Here is a 17,851-nt window from a genome sequence, read left to right on the forward strand (position 1 = left end):
TATCGCAGCATGTCAGTGTAATGTCGAAGGAAAGCCTGAAGTGATGCACGTCTCAGACATTTACCACTTCAGTGAAACTAACAAGCACGGGTATGGTGCTGACAAACCTAGAAACAAAATCGAGGCAACCAGGACTCGAACCCACAATCATAGGTTTCTGGCATGCTCAAGGGACGCAACTCTGCACAGGAAATCGCGGCGCCTTAGACAACTGGGCCACCTGGGCCCCCAATTACTAATAATACTAAGCTTTTTATTGGGTCATCAGATGTCATTCGAATTAAAGATACACATGTACACATAATGAGAAACAGTTTTGTGTAACATGGTCATGGAAATGATCCCTGTCAAAAGTGGAGTTGTAAACATGCAGTCAGGATGTACACGATGTATGTGGAATCTTTAGGTACTCATTTTCAAAAGTCTTGTTTTATGACTTTTATAATTTACCAATTCACCAATACCTATGTCATTGATGATTTTGCAAATTTTGAATTTGTTTGTCATGATTTCTTGATTTCAGATGTGTTCGGTGTAACAGGATCCTGGGTATCCGAGGTGACCTGTACACCTGTGTTTGTGATAATGGCAATGAGGTAATACGGACGTGAGACGTGGAAGTGAGGTCATGTTAGTTATCATCAGGGTTATGTGGGGCAGAATAGCTGCAATAGTATCTGATGCACCTGTTCCTCAGTATACCATGCTTGTTACCAAATGCTGTTACTTTCAACCCCTGTTAAATGATGGGATTGGCACCTCCCTTAAGATTTGATACATTGCAATACCAAGAGTATCAAGTTGTGAGATCTGTTTGCTTAATTGTCCCCAACCTCTTTCACCTGTGTAGAAAGTATCTTGTACTTCCATTGCAATAGTAGCTGAATAATCCATTGCTATAGTAGCCCATACATCCATTGCAATAGTAGCTGAATAAAACTTTGCAATAGTAGCTGATACATCCATTGCAATAGTAGCTGATACATCCATTGCAATAGTAGCTGATACATCCATTGCAATAGTAGCTGATACATCCATTGCAATAGTATCTGATACATCCATTGCAATAGTAGCTGATACATCCATTGCAATAGTAGCTGATACATCCATTGCAATAGTATCTGATACATCCATTGCAATAGTAGCTGATACATCCATTGCAATAGTAGCTGATACATCCATTGCTATAGTAGCCCATGCATCCATTGCAATAGTAGCTGATACATCCATTGCAATAGTAGCTGATACATCCATTGCAATAGTAGCTGATACATCCATTGCAATAGTATCTGATACATCCATTGCAATAGTATCTGATACATCCATTGCAATAGTAGCTGATACATCCATTGCAATAGTAGCTGAATAATCCATTGCAATAGTAGCCTATACATCCATTGCGATAGCATCTGAATGATCCATTGCAATAGTATCTGAATAATCCATTGCAATAGTAGCTGAATAAAACTTTGCAATAGTAGCTGAATAATCCATTGCAATAGTAGCCCATACATCCATTGCAATAGTCTCTGATATGCCTATTGCAGTAGTATCTGATATACGTATTGCAGTAGTACCTGATACGCCTATTGCAAGGGACGGTGGGTTAGCCTAGTGGTTAAAGCGTTTACTCGTCACGGCAAAGACCCAGGTTTGATTTCCCCATATGGATAGAATATGTGAAGCCCACTTCTGGAGTCCCCTGCCGTGATTTTGCTGGAATATTGCTAAAGGCGGCATAAAACCATACTCACTCACTCATTACACCTATTGCAATAGTATCTGAGACACATGTTGCAGTAGTATTGTATTTCTCTGGGACAGAGTGTGTTTTGATGTTCCATCTCATAGTCTGCCATACTATTTGTAGTTTAGAAGTTCTGTTGAAAAGCTACTAGTCCACAGTCCATAACATCCAGTTGGCAAGTTTACTATTTGATTATTGATTTCTATGCTATAATTTTATAAAACAACATGAATCATTACTTTTTGGCTTGAATGTTTTCAAGCAAAATATATGCTGAAGCTAACATAATATATTATGATGTTGTTGGTCTTGTTTCAGGCAAATGGTTATTGTTTTAAAACTGGTGATAGCATTCCAAATGATGATCCCACCCTCTACAATATCCCACTTGAGGTGAGCTCATTATGCAAATTATGGTTTTAGTTTTTATATGTTTTCACAAGGTAAATCCTTAGCTCACCTGATTGAAAGTCAAGTGTGTTTATGTCATGCCCAGCTTGTTTGGCTGCCAAACACATCCTCCTTAGAAACCACTGAATCAATGAAGCTGAAGCTCCACACGCTAGCTCCAACCAGTGAGACCAGGGAAGATCCGGGGTAGACTAGGTCTTCAGCAACTCATGCTTGCCGTACAAGTCACACTTACTCAATCTACAAAGCCATGTTCAGCAACCCATGCTTGCCTTAAATTAAAAGGCGACTATGCTTGTCGTAAGAGGCGACTAACGGGATCGAGTGGTCAGACTCGCTGACTTGGTTGATGCATGTCATCGTATCTCATGTGCATGGATCAATGCTCATGACATCAGTCAATGGATTGAGACTTCTCTCAAAATGCATGTGACCCGTGAAGATCCGGGATAGAACAGGTCTTCAGCAACCCATGCTTGATTTAAAAGCCGACTATGCTTGTCGTAAGAGGCGACTAACAGGATCGGGTGGTCAGGATCGCTGACTTGTTAAATGAATGTCATTGTATCCCAATTGCATGGATCGATGCTCATGATGTCAATCACTGGATTGTCTGGTCCAGACTCGATTATTAACAGACCGCTGTCATATAGCTGGAATATTGCTGAGTGCGGCATATAAACAACAAACAATCAAACAAACATCAAAAAAGTTATTTTAGCAGACCAACTATACCAGAGGATCATAACACAAACTACTTACAGTACTGCAATTTAGGGTGGTTGGCAGCAGCTTGGGCTTTGGGTCCACATCAAGCTTACAAACCATATTGTTGAAATACAAAGCAATGTTGTCTTTCATCCCACATTGATGTTATTACTGATTCAGGCTGGTGGCACTGTCAAGTCCAAGTATTTTGAGGAAAACCTGAGAGCTGTTAAAGTTCTTTGTCAAGTAAGAATGTTTTCTGACATCAATGTGCAAAGTCTGTGCCAAAGACTTTTGAAACTTCTAGCCTAAACATGGCTTTTAGCATTATTTTCTGTAGAAGTTAATGTTATATGGATTATTACTAGTATAGCTTAGTAGAGTGAATAAAATTTTATTCGACTCAGGCTTCGAACTACTGGCTAAAGTCGCAGACTGCATTATTCTGTTATGATAATTTGTTGATCCAGACATTTTGGGACATTTTTCAAGGAGACAAACTGTCATAATTACAAGAATTTCACTGTCCTCAAAATACAGTCCAAGATTACACAAGTTTAAAATAATACTGTATGTGTTTATCTCAGATAGAGAGCAATTCAAAGGATTGATGTTGGTTAAGAGACTTAATTACCACATTCCGAGTGGGTCAAAGAAAGAAGTCTGTATTTAGACTAAACAGTGTGTTATTTTCCTTTCAGGCCTATTCCAACATGACAGCATGTCAGCAGCTAGCCAACATGTGCGTGCTCCTGCTGTATGATCGTGGATCGTCTCGGACAGGAAGTGAACAGGCCTGTACCATCTTAGAGAAAATACCAACGTGAGTGAACTCTTGACAGCTTAGTATGTTTTGGAAATACAGATCATCCATGCATCAGCTGTGGTATAACTCACAATACAGCCTCTCTTAGACATCCAGAGAGTGAGTGAGTTGGGTTTAACGCCGCTTTTAACAGTATTCCAGTTATATCGTGGCGTGTCAGCTCAATGTGGGAGGAAAGCCCGAAGTGATGCAGGCCTCAGACGTTTACCACTTCTGTGAAACCCATGAGCACGGGTATGGTGCTGACAAACCTAGAAACATAATAGGGGCAAACCGGGATTCGAACCCACAATCAGAGGGTTCAGGCGTGCCAAAGTGACGCAACTCTGCACAGTGAAATGCGGCGCCTTAGACGACTGGGCCACCCGTGCCCCCAGACATCCAGAGAACTACTGTAAACATTATTTCATGCAATCTCAGTTTGTTGTTAGTTCTGCTTGAAGAAGTAAAAAAAATCTTTACTATGTTTTCATTTTCTGTTAATTTTATTCATTTTCAATTTGAAGAAAACTTGAAGCATTGTGAACTGGTTCAGAATTATGGCCATCAAATGCATTACTCCATGAGGACTACCATCATGGAATTTACTAGTCCTCAGCACAATTTAGTGGTCTCAAGCTAACAGACTAGCATGAATTTTGCTGATGAAAAAAAGGAAGTACCATGGACATTGATAACTAGAACTGATTTCTGGAGCATAACTCATATGTGGAAACTGTAGGTAACTAGGTACATTTTCTGCATCCCCTGAACCAAAGTTTTGTTTGGTTTTTGTGGTTTAAAGAATTTTTGCAAAGCATTTAGTTTTGGCAGGTCAAATTAGAATAAACTTGATTTGCGCAATGTTTATTTATTTTTGTCATAAAGTTTGGGGCAGTCTGTTCCAGGGAAAGGATACTTTGGGTTCAGACACTTAACAAGAGTCGACTGTCATAGGATTCGGGAAATGTCTTAGAAATAATGAAATAGTGTACAACAGACATTTTTAGATTATTCCTTGAGACCGAGTCAAAGCTTAGTGCTTCCATGCTATGAAGAAAAAGGTAATCAAGTGGTCACCTGAAATGGACTGAATGACTTGTGTCATCTGTGACCATCACCTTTGTACCCTAACAGCTGGGATGGACAATCTCAGTATTTATTAGGAATGGGTATTGGTGTTTACAAGTGAGTCACAATATTTTGGGATACACGACTGTCTTGCAATATTTATCACAATATATTGTATAACTATAAATTTTGAATTCAGGAGCAATCTGAAACATCAAGGTATAGATTGAAGTTCATCAATAGATCAAAACAAGATGCTGGTACATTAAGGTGTTTACTCAGCCTTCTTGGAGCCCCCAACACACGCCCAGGATGTACGCTTTGGTGCAGTGATGACTTTGCATTACACCATTGCCACAGGCTAATTTGCATATCACATGACCGTACTTTACTCTTGTTTGTAAACAAAGCACTTACTATGAAATCGGAGCAACCCATGAAGATCCGGTGTGGAATAGGTCTTCAGCAACCCATGCTAACTGTAAAAGGCGACTTTGCTTGTCGTAAGAGGCGACTAAAGGGATCGGGTGGTCAGGCACGCTGACTTGGTTGATGCATGTCATCATATCCCAATTGCGTGGATTGATTCTCATGATGTCACTAACTGGATTATTTACAGACTGCCGTCATATTGCTGGAATATGGCTGAATATGGCGTAAACAAACAAACAAATAAAACAACAACAAAAATGAAATCAGAGCAGACAGGCCTAATGCATGCTTTCCAGTGGGCTTTACATCTTGTTATGCGTAATTATATAGATATCTTTATTATTTCTTATGAAAGTCAAGTAGAAAATAAAATACTAAACATGCTCCCATATAGTACCATTTTTATTATTCCCGGGCTCCGTCCGTCCATCCGTCACGTTTCGTTTCTGGAGCATAACTCATAAACCGTTCAATATTTTTTCATGAAACGTTACAGGTCTGTCAGGAACATGCTGAACTGGTGCTTTTTGCTATTGAGAAATTTTAGAAATTTTTATTTTTTACGTTTCCATGGCAACAAGATGGACTTAGGTTCCAAACTCATCTTTTTTTTACAATTTCCATGACAAGTTCCACCTCAGTTAAAAAAGGTTAGGGTTTATACATCAAAGTGACCGTAGCACTGGTTCCACACAGGGCTTCGATGACAGGACGTTGTGCCGTAAACCAAATAAGAACTAAATATTAACCACACAAATGGAAATAGTTTTTCACATTTTAGGATATTTTCTCAATGAAACAAATGCATGACGTGTTGATCTAAATGTGTAGACTTTTTAAAAATGAAACAGATGAAAAACACATGTTACTTGTTGAATGGACTGTGTAAGATGTTAGCTGGCTCTTGGCAGAGGTACTTAGCTGACTGAAAGAGCTCAGGGTAGGAGAGTGCCCTGGGTGTTGCTTATAGAAGTGTATGAATTGATCCAAGTGCACATGAGAGAGCTAACTGAGAATTACCCTCTCGCTTCGGGAACTTGCATTGTGGAATTAATTTATGGAAACATTTCAAAGGTATTTGGCAACTGTATAACATTAAACACATGATTAATATCTCTATTTGAAATCACCCGATGTGCCGAGCATTACAAACTGATGTTGTGATAGGTGTCATGGAAAGAATGCCAGCAATACCACGTAGTATTTATTGCACTATTTCTCCCATGTCTTCTGCTGTATCAACAAGATTAACCCACTGGTATGTAGAGTGTATGTTTTTTGTTAGATTAGGTTGACATTTCCGATTTCCACCACTTTCAGGCAGCTGTGTTCCTGGTGTATTGCTGAACATAAATCCATGAATTAACTTGCTAACACTCCCTTCTTCAATGTCAGGACCAATCCAGTTGTGCCGACGTTGTATTATAGCGATGATGCCGAAGACATCCTCAACAACAATGACATCACCACATCCTACTCATTTGACCCGCCAATGACTATGAAGTTCAAGGTCGCGAGATACAGTCTAGGGGGAACGTTCCTTGGTATGGAAGATATCACAGGAGGACTCATACAGCTTTGTGAAGACACAGAGACTCGACTTAATGCAGCTTTTGTATTTGGAACAGTCTATTCTTCTTCTGTGAGTAGAAAGGAGTAAATTGATCAATTGAAAATGAGGCAATGCAAGGTCATAAAATACAGGGTTACATTGGTCCTCAGTTCATCTTGTGGTTTATGTAACATAACCAGATTTGGGGGACAACAACTTGTCTTACAAAATGTTCACTCAGGGTTTTACCTTGACTTACAAAAGTGGGGACCCCCAATAATTAATTTTGTGGGTCCTTGCAGGCAGTATGAGGGTCCTGTGAAGTAATGAAATGGTGTAGTGCAATGTACATTTTGTATGAGTCAGGATAAGTATAAATGATATTTTTACTCTAAAAAATACATATTACTTTAGAGCCTGGAGTGAATCAATGATCATGTGGACAGAGGTCATGCTTGATGGATAACATTACAGACACCTATAAGTGCTCTTGCTGTGCTGTAGGTACAATGAATATTATTGTGCATCCTTTGGGACGCTGTATATTTTTTCTCTGCGTCCATTCTCCACATTTGTGTGTACTGGACGCACATTTGTGAGTTGCATAAAACTCTGTACACTAGTCCCGCACTAACAGATTAGCTGCAGGTATATCACTTGAAATAGATTTCAGTGTTGGACACTAAGCAGAATTTGTCAGTAGGTCAAAGGAACAGAAACTGCTAATATCTGCTGGTCCTGTTGGATCTCTACTGGTCTTGTTGGATCTCTAGTGGCCCTGATGGATCTCTAGTGGTCCTTTTAGATCTCTACTGGTCCTGATGGATCTCTAGTGGTCCTGATGGATCTGTAGTGGTCCTGATGGATCTCTAGTGGTCCGGATGGATATCTAGTGGTCCTGATGGATCTCTAGTGGTCCTGATGGATCTCTACTGGTCCTGATGGATCTCTACTGGTCCTGTTGGATCGCTACTGGTCTTGTTGGATCTCTAGTGGTCCTGATGGATCTCTAGTGGTCCTTTTAGATCTCTACTGGTCCTGATGGATCTCTACTGGTCCTGATGGATCTCTAGTGGTCCTGATGGATCTCTAGTGGTCCTGATGGATCTCTAGTGGTCCTGATGGATATCTAGTGGTCCTGATGGATCTCTAGTGGTCCTGATGGATCTGTACTGGTCCTGATGGATCTCTACTGGTCCTGTTGGATCTCTAGTGATTCTGATGGATCTCTAGTGGTCCTGTTGGATCTGTATTGGTCTTGTTGGATCTCTAGTGGTCCTGATGGATCTCTACTGGTCCTGTTGGATCTCTAGTGGTCCTGTTGGATCTTTACTGGTCTTGTTGGATCTGTACTGGTCCTGATATATCTCTACTGGTCCTGTTGGATCTCTAGTGATTCTGATGGATCTCTAGTGGTCCTGTTGGATCTTTACTGGTCCTGATGGATCTCTAGTGGTCCTGATGGATATGTACTGGTCCTGGTGGATCTCTACTGGTCCTGTTGGATCTCTAGTGATTCTGATGGATCTCTAGTGGTCCTGTTGGATCTTTATTGGTCTTGTTGGATCTCTAGTGGTCCTGATGTATATCTAGTGGTCCTGATGGATCTCTAGTGGTCCTGATGGATCTCTACTGGTCCTGTTGGATCTCTAGTGGTCCTGTTGGATCTTTACTGGTCTTGTTGGATCTCTAGTGGTCCTGATGGATCTCTAGTGGTCCTGTTGGATCTCTAGTGGTCCTGATGGATCTCTAGTGGTCCTGTTGGATCTTTACTGGTCCTGATGGATCTCTAGTGGTTCTGATGGATCTCTACTGGTCCTGATGGATCTCTAGTGGTCTTGTTGGATCTCTAGTGGTCCTGATGGATCTCTACTGGTCCTGTTGGATCTCTAGTGATTCTGATGGATCTCTAGTGGTCCTGTTGGATCTTTACTGGTCCTGATGGATCTCTAGTGGTCCTGATGGATCTGTACTGGTCCTGATGGATCTCTACAGGTCCTGTTGGATATCTAGTGATTCTGATGGATCACTAGTGGTCCTGTTGGATCTTTATTGGTCTTGTTGGATCTCTAGTGGTCCTGATGGATCTCTACTGGTCCTGTTGGGTCTCTAGTGGTTCTGATGGATCTCTAGTGGTCCTGTTGGATCTTTACTGGTCTTGTTGGATCTCTAGTGGTCCTGATGGATCTCTAGTGGTCCTGTTAGATCTATAGTGGTCCTGATGGATCTCTAGTGGTTCTGATGGATCTCTAGTGGTCCTGTTGGATCTTTACTGGTTCTGATGGATCTCTACTGGTCCTGATGGATCTCTACTGGTCTTGTTGGATCTCTAGTGGTTCTGATGGATCTGTAGTGGTCCTGATGGATCTCTAGTGGTCCTGTTAGATCTCTAGTGGTCCTGATGGATCTCTAGTGGTCCTGTTAGATCTATAGTGGTCCTGATGGATCTCTACTGGTCCTGATGGATCTCTACTGGTCCTGTTGGATCTCTACTGGTCCTGTTGGATCTCTACTGGTCCTGTTGGATCTCTACTGGTCCTGATCAGAAAGTTTTGGCACAGATAGTTGAGTTCATTCTCATTTGAAATTTAGTCAATAAATATCGGTCAAATATTCATACATGTGACCTTAAATTTTGTGCCACATTTCAATTTCTGATGAGAACAGACAAGACCATTAACAAAATACCAACTGACAGTGGACCACCATTCATTCTTCTCGTCATTCAGAAACTTGGCTAGACAGGGCCAATGAACTCTGGACTTCAAATATTGGAATTCTATATTCAATTAATAAGTGATCATTCAATATTTAATTCTGAACCACATTATGTCTCTTAAACTCTCTAGTAAACATATTCGATTCCCCACATGGGTACATTGTGTGAAGTGCATTTCTGGTGTATCCCTCTGTGATATTGCTGGAATATTGCTTAAAGTGGCGTAAAACCATATTCACTAGAGTAAACATGACATATTCCTAGCAAATATGTGTGCTCATTTTATATTTCCTTGTTTAAATATTTCTTTGTGATCTGCATAAGTTGTGCATCTTAGCAGGGTCATGGGAGCCTGTTTGGATGATGTTCTAATTTACCATTGAATGCACATTATTTGTGTGGTAGTTTGAAGTGCTTTCCGATTTTATTTTTAAGGGTTGGCAGATTATGACCCGTTTCTAAATAAAGCATTGTCCAGTTACTTTAAAGCAAAGCTCTTTTAGATGATAATGATCATGATCATGTGTTGACAGTGTTCCATCAGCGCCATGAGTTTCTGGAATCAGAAGAAATACCCTCTGGAGTTCTTTGATATTTGTATCCTTTTGCCTGCCTATTTGCCGACTAGAACACTACCTGTCCAGTGTGTGTTCAAATGGATTTTCCAATAAAGCCCATATGTCATATGTCATTGAGAACAGAATTGATTATTGACACATGGTGCCATCAGTGCCTAAATCATCAACCTGATGGCATGAATAGATTTTCGCCTTGTCTGATACTGATCCTTTGTCACAATTTAGTGGAGTCTTGAGGTTTTGGAGTTGTTCCTGTAGAATCAAAGGTTCTTCTAAATCTATTTTTTAACATTAGATCAATTCCTGTTTATTTTGAAAGACTGTTTATTTATTGTATTGACTTGGATTTGAGCGCCAAATAGATCTATTGGACCCCAAGCTTGTCTTGGAGACTAAAGTGGGTCAAATATTCTTAGAGCGTGACTTGGCTGATTGTGTATCATTGTACCCCAGTAGCACTGATCGTTCCCATGAGATCAACCACTGGGTTTTGCCTAATTATGTACAGGAGATTGTGGTATATCTGGAATGTTGCTGACTGAAGTGAAACAACATTCACTCGCTGACTTGTGTGTGAGTCGTGTTTGTCAAGCGTCGAGTTGGGAGTTAAGAAAGTTGTGTGACCTTGACCTATGTCTCAGACCTCGACTACACAGATGCTACCGAGCGTCGACTGTACCAGATTCCACTGCTCATCAGCAACTACAGGGACGTCTCCAGCCGCAGACCCAATGATGGTACGTTGCATTCTTCTCTAGGATATGGGGTTGGTCGGGTAGCCTAGTGGTTAAAGCTTTCGCTCGTCACACCGAAGACCTGGGTTTGATTCCCGACATGGGTACAATGTGTGAAGCCCATTTCTGGTGTCCCCCACTGTGATATTGCTGGAATATTGCTAAAAGCGACATAAAACCAAACTCACTCACTCACTCACTCACGCACTCACTCACTCACTCACTCACTCACTCACTCACTCACTCACTAGGATATGATCACATTTCTTTGTTAAGACTGGCACTGGTAGTCCAGTGGTCTAAGGAACTACAAATAACTGTGAAGAATTGCGTCCCTAATCAAGTCTGGATCTGATGACAGTGGGTACGTTGGTGCACCAGTGCATCGTATGTTTTCATGCAACGATGATCCACTTGCTAATATATATATATATTTCTTACTACTTGTTTAATGACCCCCAGCATTTTTGTCAGTCAAATATTACAAAAAATGTTGTAATTAGCATTCAAAGTTCACTACTAAAAATAGCAGCTACAAGCATGTGTCTACAGCTAGCTTTTCCTTTAGAACATGCTGCGAAATATTTATAGTCAAGAAGTTTCCATGCAATTTGACGTGAATATGTGTATTGCGATATGTATCGTATCGTGACCTTGCTGTGTCATTCCACTCCTAATTGTGGGTTCAAATCCAAGATTTGCTCCTTCTAGGACCCGTGAAGATTCCCGGGTAGAATAGGTCTTCAACAACCCATGCTTGCCGTAAAAGGTGACTATGCTTGTCGTAAAAGGCAACTTACGTGATCGGGTGGTCAGGCTCGCTGACTTGGTTGATGCATATCATCGATCTCAATTGTGTGGATCAATGCTCATGATATTAATCACTGGATTGTCTGGTCCAGACTTGATTATTTACGGACTGCTGTCATATAGCGGGTATATTGCTGAGTGCGGCGTAAACCAACCAACCAACCTTCTATGACTCTTGGTCTGTCAGCACCAAACCCATGCTAGTTGACTTTGCCGAATTGGTTAGTCTCTATGAACTGTGGCACTTTAAGCTTCCATTCCTCATCATTCCAGATCATTCAACATCATGCTGACTTGAACTGAAATAATGTATTGAGCAGCGTTAAACCAAACTCCATTCTGTGATGGGTCAATTTTCTGTTCTCTAATATGCTCATTATTATAACTGGAAATGATTTCGGAGAAGTATTTGTAACATTTTATTGGAACAACAGAACATGAGCATATTTGAGATAAGCATTGTCTAAAGACATTTACTTCAGTATTGTGCTCAATTATACAAATAACTTTTTGGCATATTTGATTTGAGAAACACTATCATAAACATTTATGCCAGTTTGGTGTATTTTGTGTATTTTGTTGTCTTGCAGGCGGCGTAGCTAACTGGCAGCTGACTCGAAGGTTCTTCTTGGTTGACAATGAGGCTACAATCACAACATCCACATCACCAGGTAGTTTTCAAGTCTTTCATTGAAATAATTATAAAACCCAACAAGACATTCAGGCAGGTGACCCAAAAATGTTGCTTGCTCATCTTCAAAGTTACCTGCCCGCATTCAGACATAATAAATATTGAATCATCGTGAAAAATCATGCCTTGATTCAGTTGAAATAATGCTAACAATTACTTGGGAATCTACAAGGAGTTATCATAAATCTGAATATGTAAGTTGGCTTAAAATTATCTGCCTGACAGTCGGGCAGGTAGAGGAAAATTCCATGCAGCCCAACGGAAAAGTTACCAGCCACGGGCAGGCGTGCAGGCAGTTATGTCGAACACTGCTTTCTTAAGCATTTGGAGGTCTGTGTTACAGAAGCTAAATTACAATTTCAGGACATGTGGATGGAAAACAATAGTTTTACATCAGCCAATTAGTCTGTGTCTTTTATCAATTCCAAGACAAAGCTTGGGTGGCAATAGAATGGAGATATGATACACTGGATAACTGAGAAGGATGTTGACGCAGCATGGTGTTGTTCCAGATGTGCAGACTGCACCGGAAGCAACTTTTGTGCGATATGCGCAGTCAATCCAGCTGGTGCTGAGCCTGCAGTCCGGAACGAATACTGGCCTGATCAACCCTCCATACTTCAAGATAACGTACGGCGAGGTGTCGAGGGAGGCGGCACAAGGTGGACAGAAGGTTTCGGTGTGTATCCATTACTATCCAATGATTAATATGACATAATTGAATCAATCAGTTCATCTCATTGTGATTGAGTGAGTGAGTTGAACTGCTTTTAACAGGATCCGAGTTATATCACTGCGTGTCAGCTTAATGCGAGAGGAAAGCCGGAAGTAACGCAGGTCTCAGACGTTTACCACTTCGGTGAAACCCACGAGCATGAGTATAGCGCTGACAAACCCTGAAACATAAGCGGAGCGAACCAGAATTCGAAACAATGACTATAGGTTTCTGGCCTGCCCAACAGACGCAACTCAGCACAGCGAAATTCAGCTCTGGGCCACCCATGCCCCTCCCATGCCCCACCCATGCCCCACCCTTGCCCCACCGATGCCCCACCCTTGCCCCACCCATGCCCCACCCTTGCCCCACCCTTGCCCCACCCATGCCCCACCCATGCCCCACCCATGTCCCACCCTTGTCCCACCCTTGCCCCACCCATGCCCCACCCTTGCCCAACCCATGCCCCACCCATGCCCCACCCTTGCCCCACCCTTGCCCCACCCATGCCCCACCCTTGCCCAACCCATGCCCCACCCATGCCCCACCCATGCCCCACCCTTGCCCCACCCATGCCCCACCTTTGCCCCACCCATGCCCCACCCTTGCCCCACCCATGTCCCACCCTTGCCCAACCCATGCCCCACCCATGCCCCACCTTTGCCCCACCCTTGCCCCACCCTTGCCCCACCCTTGCCCCACCCATGCCCCACCCTTGCCCCATCCATGCCCCATCCATGCCCCATCCATGCCCCCCTTTCAGTGTCAGTATAGTGTAATTCCATGAGGCTGTGTCTTGAACCTTTGTCAAGTATGAATGAACTGTGCCGATGTGAAGTTAATCCATTAGTAGAGTATCAACATAGCTTGTTTATTTTGTATGTAAATTCTTATGTTGAAATTTAAGGGATTTCCAGTCAATTTATTGGTTTATTTGCTGCTCACATGACTTGTTCATTTTTCAACAAACTTCAAAAGTGGCGTTTACAAAGTATAAACTTCAACTTATGACGTTTACATGGGGAATACCTAAGTGGAATGGTTCTCTATTGTCTCCGCTGCTTACCACTTTCATGACGATTGGCGATATCTGAAAATAAATTCACATTACTCATGCTGTACTGGTGAACAAAACCAAGAACCAAGAAAATTTTGAATCAACTGACAACTTGCGACAATCCTGTTTCAATTTCTCCCACTCAAGGTACAGCCTCCAGTATAAATTCGCAAATGTTTTGATATAATTTGAATGAAGAACTTCCAATACAGTATCTGACCATAAATGAGACTTGTTACACAGCATTGAACAAAATTATTCACATTTATCCATCATTTGTATTTGTGAAATTACATAAATAACTTTGTAAGCCCTCAAGTGATGAGCTTCATGTTTATCCATAAGTTTAAGGATTAAATGTATAGCAGTTTCAAGGTGCAAACATTTTCCGAATCACAGACAGTGTCTTATAAAAGTCAATAATTAATGGAAGTGGAGTTACTGCAGTAAAACATGCAGCTCCTGAAAGCTGTAATATGTGGTTGTAATGCTTGAGTGTTTAGGATTGATTCAGGGACTGCTTGAGAATAATGGAGACATTATTAGCAGACTGTGCATTAAATTTTGAAACTGCTTGCCAAAACTACGCTCTTAGCCTCAGAAGAATTTAGTCCTTCGAAACAAGGTAATAATTCAAACATATTTCGGCAAAATCCAACTATTTTAATTTGTGGTGAAAGGTTCAAGCCGCAGAGGTCTACAAGCACAGAAATGGCTACTGATCCCGCTTGGCTAGGCTTAGTGCCCTCGCAAAATTGTGTCGAAATTTATATCTCCAAAGTTGCCAAAGCTTATAAAATGCCTTAGCTACGTCACAGTTAGACACTGATTTTCAGTTTATTAGACTGTTCTTTTGATAATGAAAGCAATTATCTCTGTAGTTAATCCAGATTCCCAATGGTTAAGTCTGACTCGATCACCGAATGACGAGGGTGACGCCATGTTTGTTTATAAACAGGGAAAGTAGTCCCTACTTGACCTTTGATATTTGCATCTCTATCCTCATATGACCCCAATGGATATCGTTTTTATCCGTTGGCTTTATCCTGCCGAGAAACCTACCCATTTTATGATAATGACTATTATCCGCTGAGCTTACTAGACTGAACAGAATTTTACTAGACTTGGGCTTTGGACTAGGAGCTACAGTCACAGACTGTTTTATCCCTGCATGTTACCCGTGAAGATCCCGGCTAGAATAGGTCTTCAGCAACCCATGATTGCCATCAAAGGCGACTATGCTTGTCGTAAGAGGCGACTAACGGGATCGGGTGGTCAGTCTCACTGACTTGGTTTATGCATGTCATTGTATCCCAATTGCGTGGATTGTACTCATGAATCACTGGATTCTCTGGTCCAGACTCGATTATTTACAGACCGCCGTCATATAGCTGGAATATTGATGAGTGTGGAATTAAACAGCAAACTAATTCAATAAATCAATATCCCACATGTAAATGTTCTTTCAGGTGTCATTCAGCGTCACCTACTCCATGGACCAGGGGAAGTACACCCGAGACTTCCAGATCACAACTGGCACACTGGGCACATTGTCAGTGTTGTATGCTGGCTACAGGACATGGGTGTGGTCCAAACGGGGACGCAGAGCAGCCATTGACTTCCCCACCATCCTCAACTTCATCTTCTACCTGGCTGGCTCTCTGGCCAACACTTTCTTCATCATCACCTTCGGTATTTCCTTCTACTGGCTCATCTTCTACAAGGTATGTGTCTGAAACTGCCAGGCTGTCATTATTCAAACATAACAGGGTCTCACGCACTCCTGGAAGGTTGTGGGGAAAATAGGTCCCAAGTGCATGAAAATAGAATTGACATTGCTTTGTGTGACTTGTCTGTGTGGCATCGGACTGATTGTTCCGAATGCTATCCACTAAAACCACACTTTTTTAATTTTATGTTTCACGGATTTATTCCAGCTTTTCCACACAAGGTCGGTCGAAATAATAATAAAAATATATAGCTATGTCAATCATTCCATTAATTATATGGAAGTCATTCTGCCATGGAGTCAAACTGCAGCTTGCTTCTTGAATCACTGATGGAGACATGGAACTTATATATAACATTTCATTTTGTATAAGAGGGTCAAAATTACAAGAGGGAGACATAATAAAAATATATTGTTTTATGTTTAATTTATTTCTTTTTCACCTGCTATTCAGTAGGGGCAGGCCCAAGAAACGAAAAATGAATAATGTGTGGTCTAATTGTTTTCCTGCCTATGTTCTATTATTGAGAGGGGCGGTCAGGTAGCCTAGTGGTTAAAGCGTTTGCTCGTCACGCTGAAGACCCGGGTTCGATTCCTGACATGGGTACAATGTGTGAAGCCCATTTCTGGTGTCCCCCACCGTGATATTGCTGGAATATTGCTAAAAGCGGCGTAAAACCATACTCACTCCCTCACTCTATTATTGATTTATGGTTGGGTGTGTTTTTCTCCAAACAGGGGCGGTCGGGTAGCCTAGTGGTAATAGCGTTCGCTCGTCACGCCAAAGACCCAGGTTCGATTCCCAACACGGGTACAATGTGTGAAGCCCATTTCTGGTGTCCCCCACCGTGATATTGCTGGAATATTGCTAAAAGCGGCGTAAAACCATACTCACTCCCTCACTCTTCTCCAAACAGTATGTCAGAATTTTTGTTTTTGTCATCATGAATAAAACAACTGTCGTGAGCAGTGCCTTGGAACCACAGTTCTTGACTCTTGCTAGTATTAAGTGTTGTACTGTAGACGGTACCGGGAGAATACTGTCTTTGATTGTGAGCAGTGCCTTGAAACCACAGTTCTTGACTCTTGCTAGTATTAAGTGTTGTACTGTAGACGGTACAGGGAGAATACTGTCTTCGATTGTGAGCAGTGCCTTGGAACCACAGCTCTTGACTCTTGCTAGTATTAAGTGTTGTACTGTAGACGGTACAGGGAGAATACTGTCTTTGATTGTGAGCAGTGCCTTGAAACCACAGCTCTTGAATCTTGCTAGTATTAAGTGTTGTACTGTAGACGGTACAGGGAGAATACTGTCTTTGATTGTGAGCAGTGCCTTGAAACCACAGTTATTTATTATTGCTAGTATTAATTGATCTACACCTACATGATAAGGTAAAATCCTGTCTTGGAAGGTCTACACTGTGAAAGTGTTTTGTTTCAGAGACAGAATGCGGTATACCTGGTCCACCCTACAGATCAAGCCCTGGAAGACTGGCTCGCCCTGTTCGGGTCATCCTTTGCCCTGAAGACCCTTAGCATCATCCACATGATGGTTTTACAGTGTACCACAGACATTTTCCTCATAGACTGGGAGCGACCAAAGGGCGTCCAGGAAACATCTAACGATGGTCGGAAATCTGGAGGAACTCCTGTGTCAATCTGGCGAACATATTTTGTGGCCAATGAATGGAATGAAATACAGGCCACCAGAAAAATTAGCCCCGTGCTTCAGGTGTTTGCTGTTGTGTTCTTCCTGAAAGTGGTCGGGTTCGAAAATGTTGCTACCATGGACCCGGATGGGAGTGTGTTGAAGAATGCTGCAGATTACCAAAGTCAACAGTCCTATGTCTATAGATACGCTGTGGCTGTACTTGTCTACCTCTTGGTTGGTGAGTGTCTTGCTGTAGATAGGATGGGGCATGTGGCTGTTATAGGGTTTAAACAATTCAGCGATGCGCAGCTTCCACAATTTGTGTATCATGATTTTGTGTATCAATTCAAAATGATACATTTATGTACGAGGAGGACATGTTATTTGGCATGGTGTTAGTTGTGGTTAGCCAGCTAAGATCCGGCTCAGTATTGGTGTTCA

The 17,851-nt window shown here is 41.7% G+C and overlaps 1 protein-coding gene across 1 annotated transcript in view; it reads left to right on the forward strand.

The window, feature by feature from the left end:
- The window catches only part of LOC139454525 (meckelin-like), a 36,183-nt gene that overhangs the window by 9,354 nt on the left and 8,978 nt on the right, over positions 1 to 17,851 (forward strand). The window contains exons 5-15 of the mRNA XM_071236295.1: positions 524 to 596; positions 2,066 to 2,140; positions 3,047 to 3,112; positions 3,568 to 3,689; positions 6,570 to 6,816; positions 9,979 to 10,042; positions 10,665 to 10,760; positions 12,158 to 12,238; positions 12,771 to 12,937; positions 15,500 to 15,754; positions 17,201 to 17,648. Of these exons, the coding sequence (XP_071092396.1) occupies positions 524 to 596; positions 2,066 to 2,140; positions 3,047 to 3,112; positions 3,568 to 3,689; positions 6,570 to 6,816; positions 9,979 to 10,042; positions 10,665 to 10,760; positions 12,158 to 12,238; positions 12,771 to 12,937; positions 15,500 to 15,754; positions 17,201 to 17,648 (1,694 nt within the window). The remainder of the gene's footprint in view (positions 1 to 523; positions 597 to 2,065; positions 2,141 to 3,046; positions 3,113 to 3,567; positions 3,690 to 6,569; positions 6,817 to 9,978; positions 10,043 to 10,664; positions 10,761 to 12,157; positions 12,239 to 12,770; positions 12,938 to 15,499; positions 15,755 to 17,200; positions 17,649 to 17,851) is intronic.

The sequence above is a fragment of the Haliotis cracherodii genome, unplaced genomic scaffold, assembly GCF_022045235.1.
Source record: "Haliotis cracherodii isolate W230 unplaced genomic scaffold, xgHalCrac1.p SCAF_10, whole genome shotgun sequence".
Lineage (NCBI taxonomy): Eukaryota > Metazoa > Mollusca > Gastropoda > Lepetellida > Haliotidae > Haliotis > Haliotis cracherodii.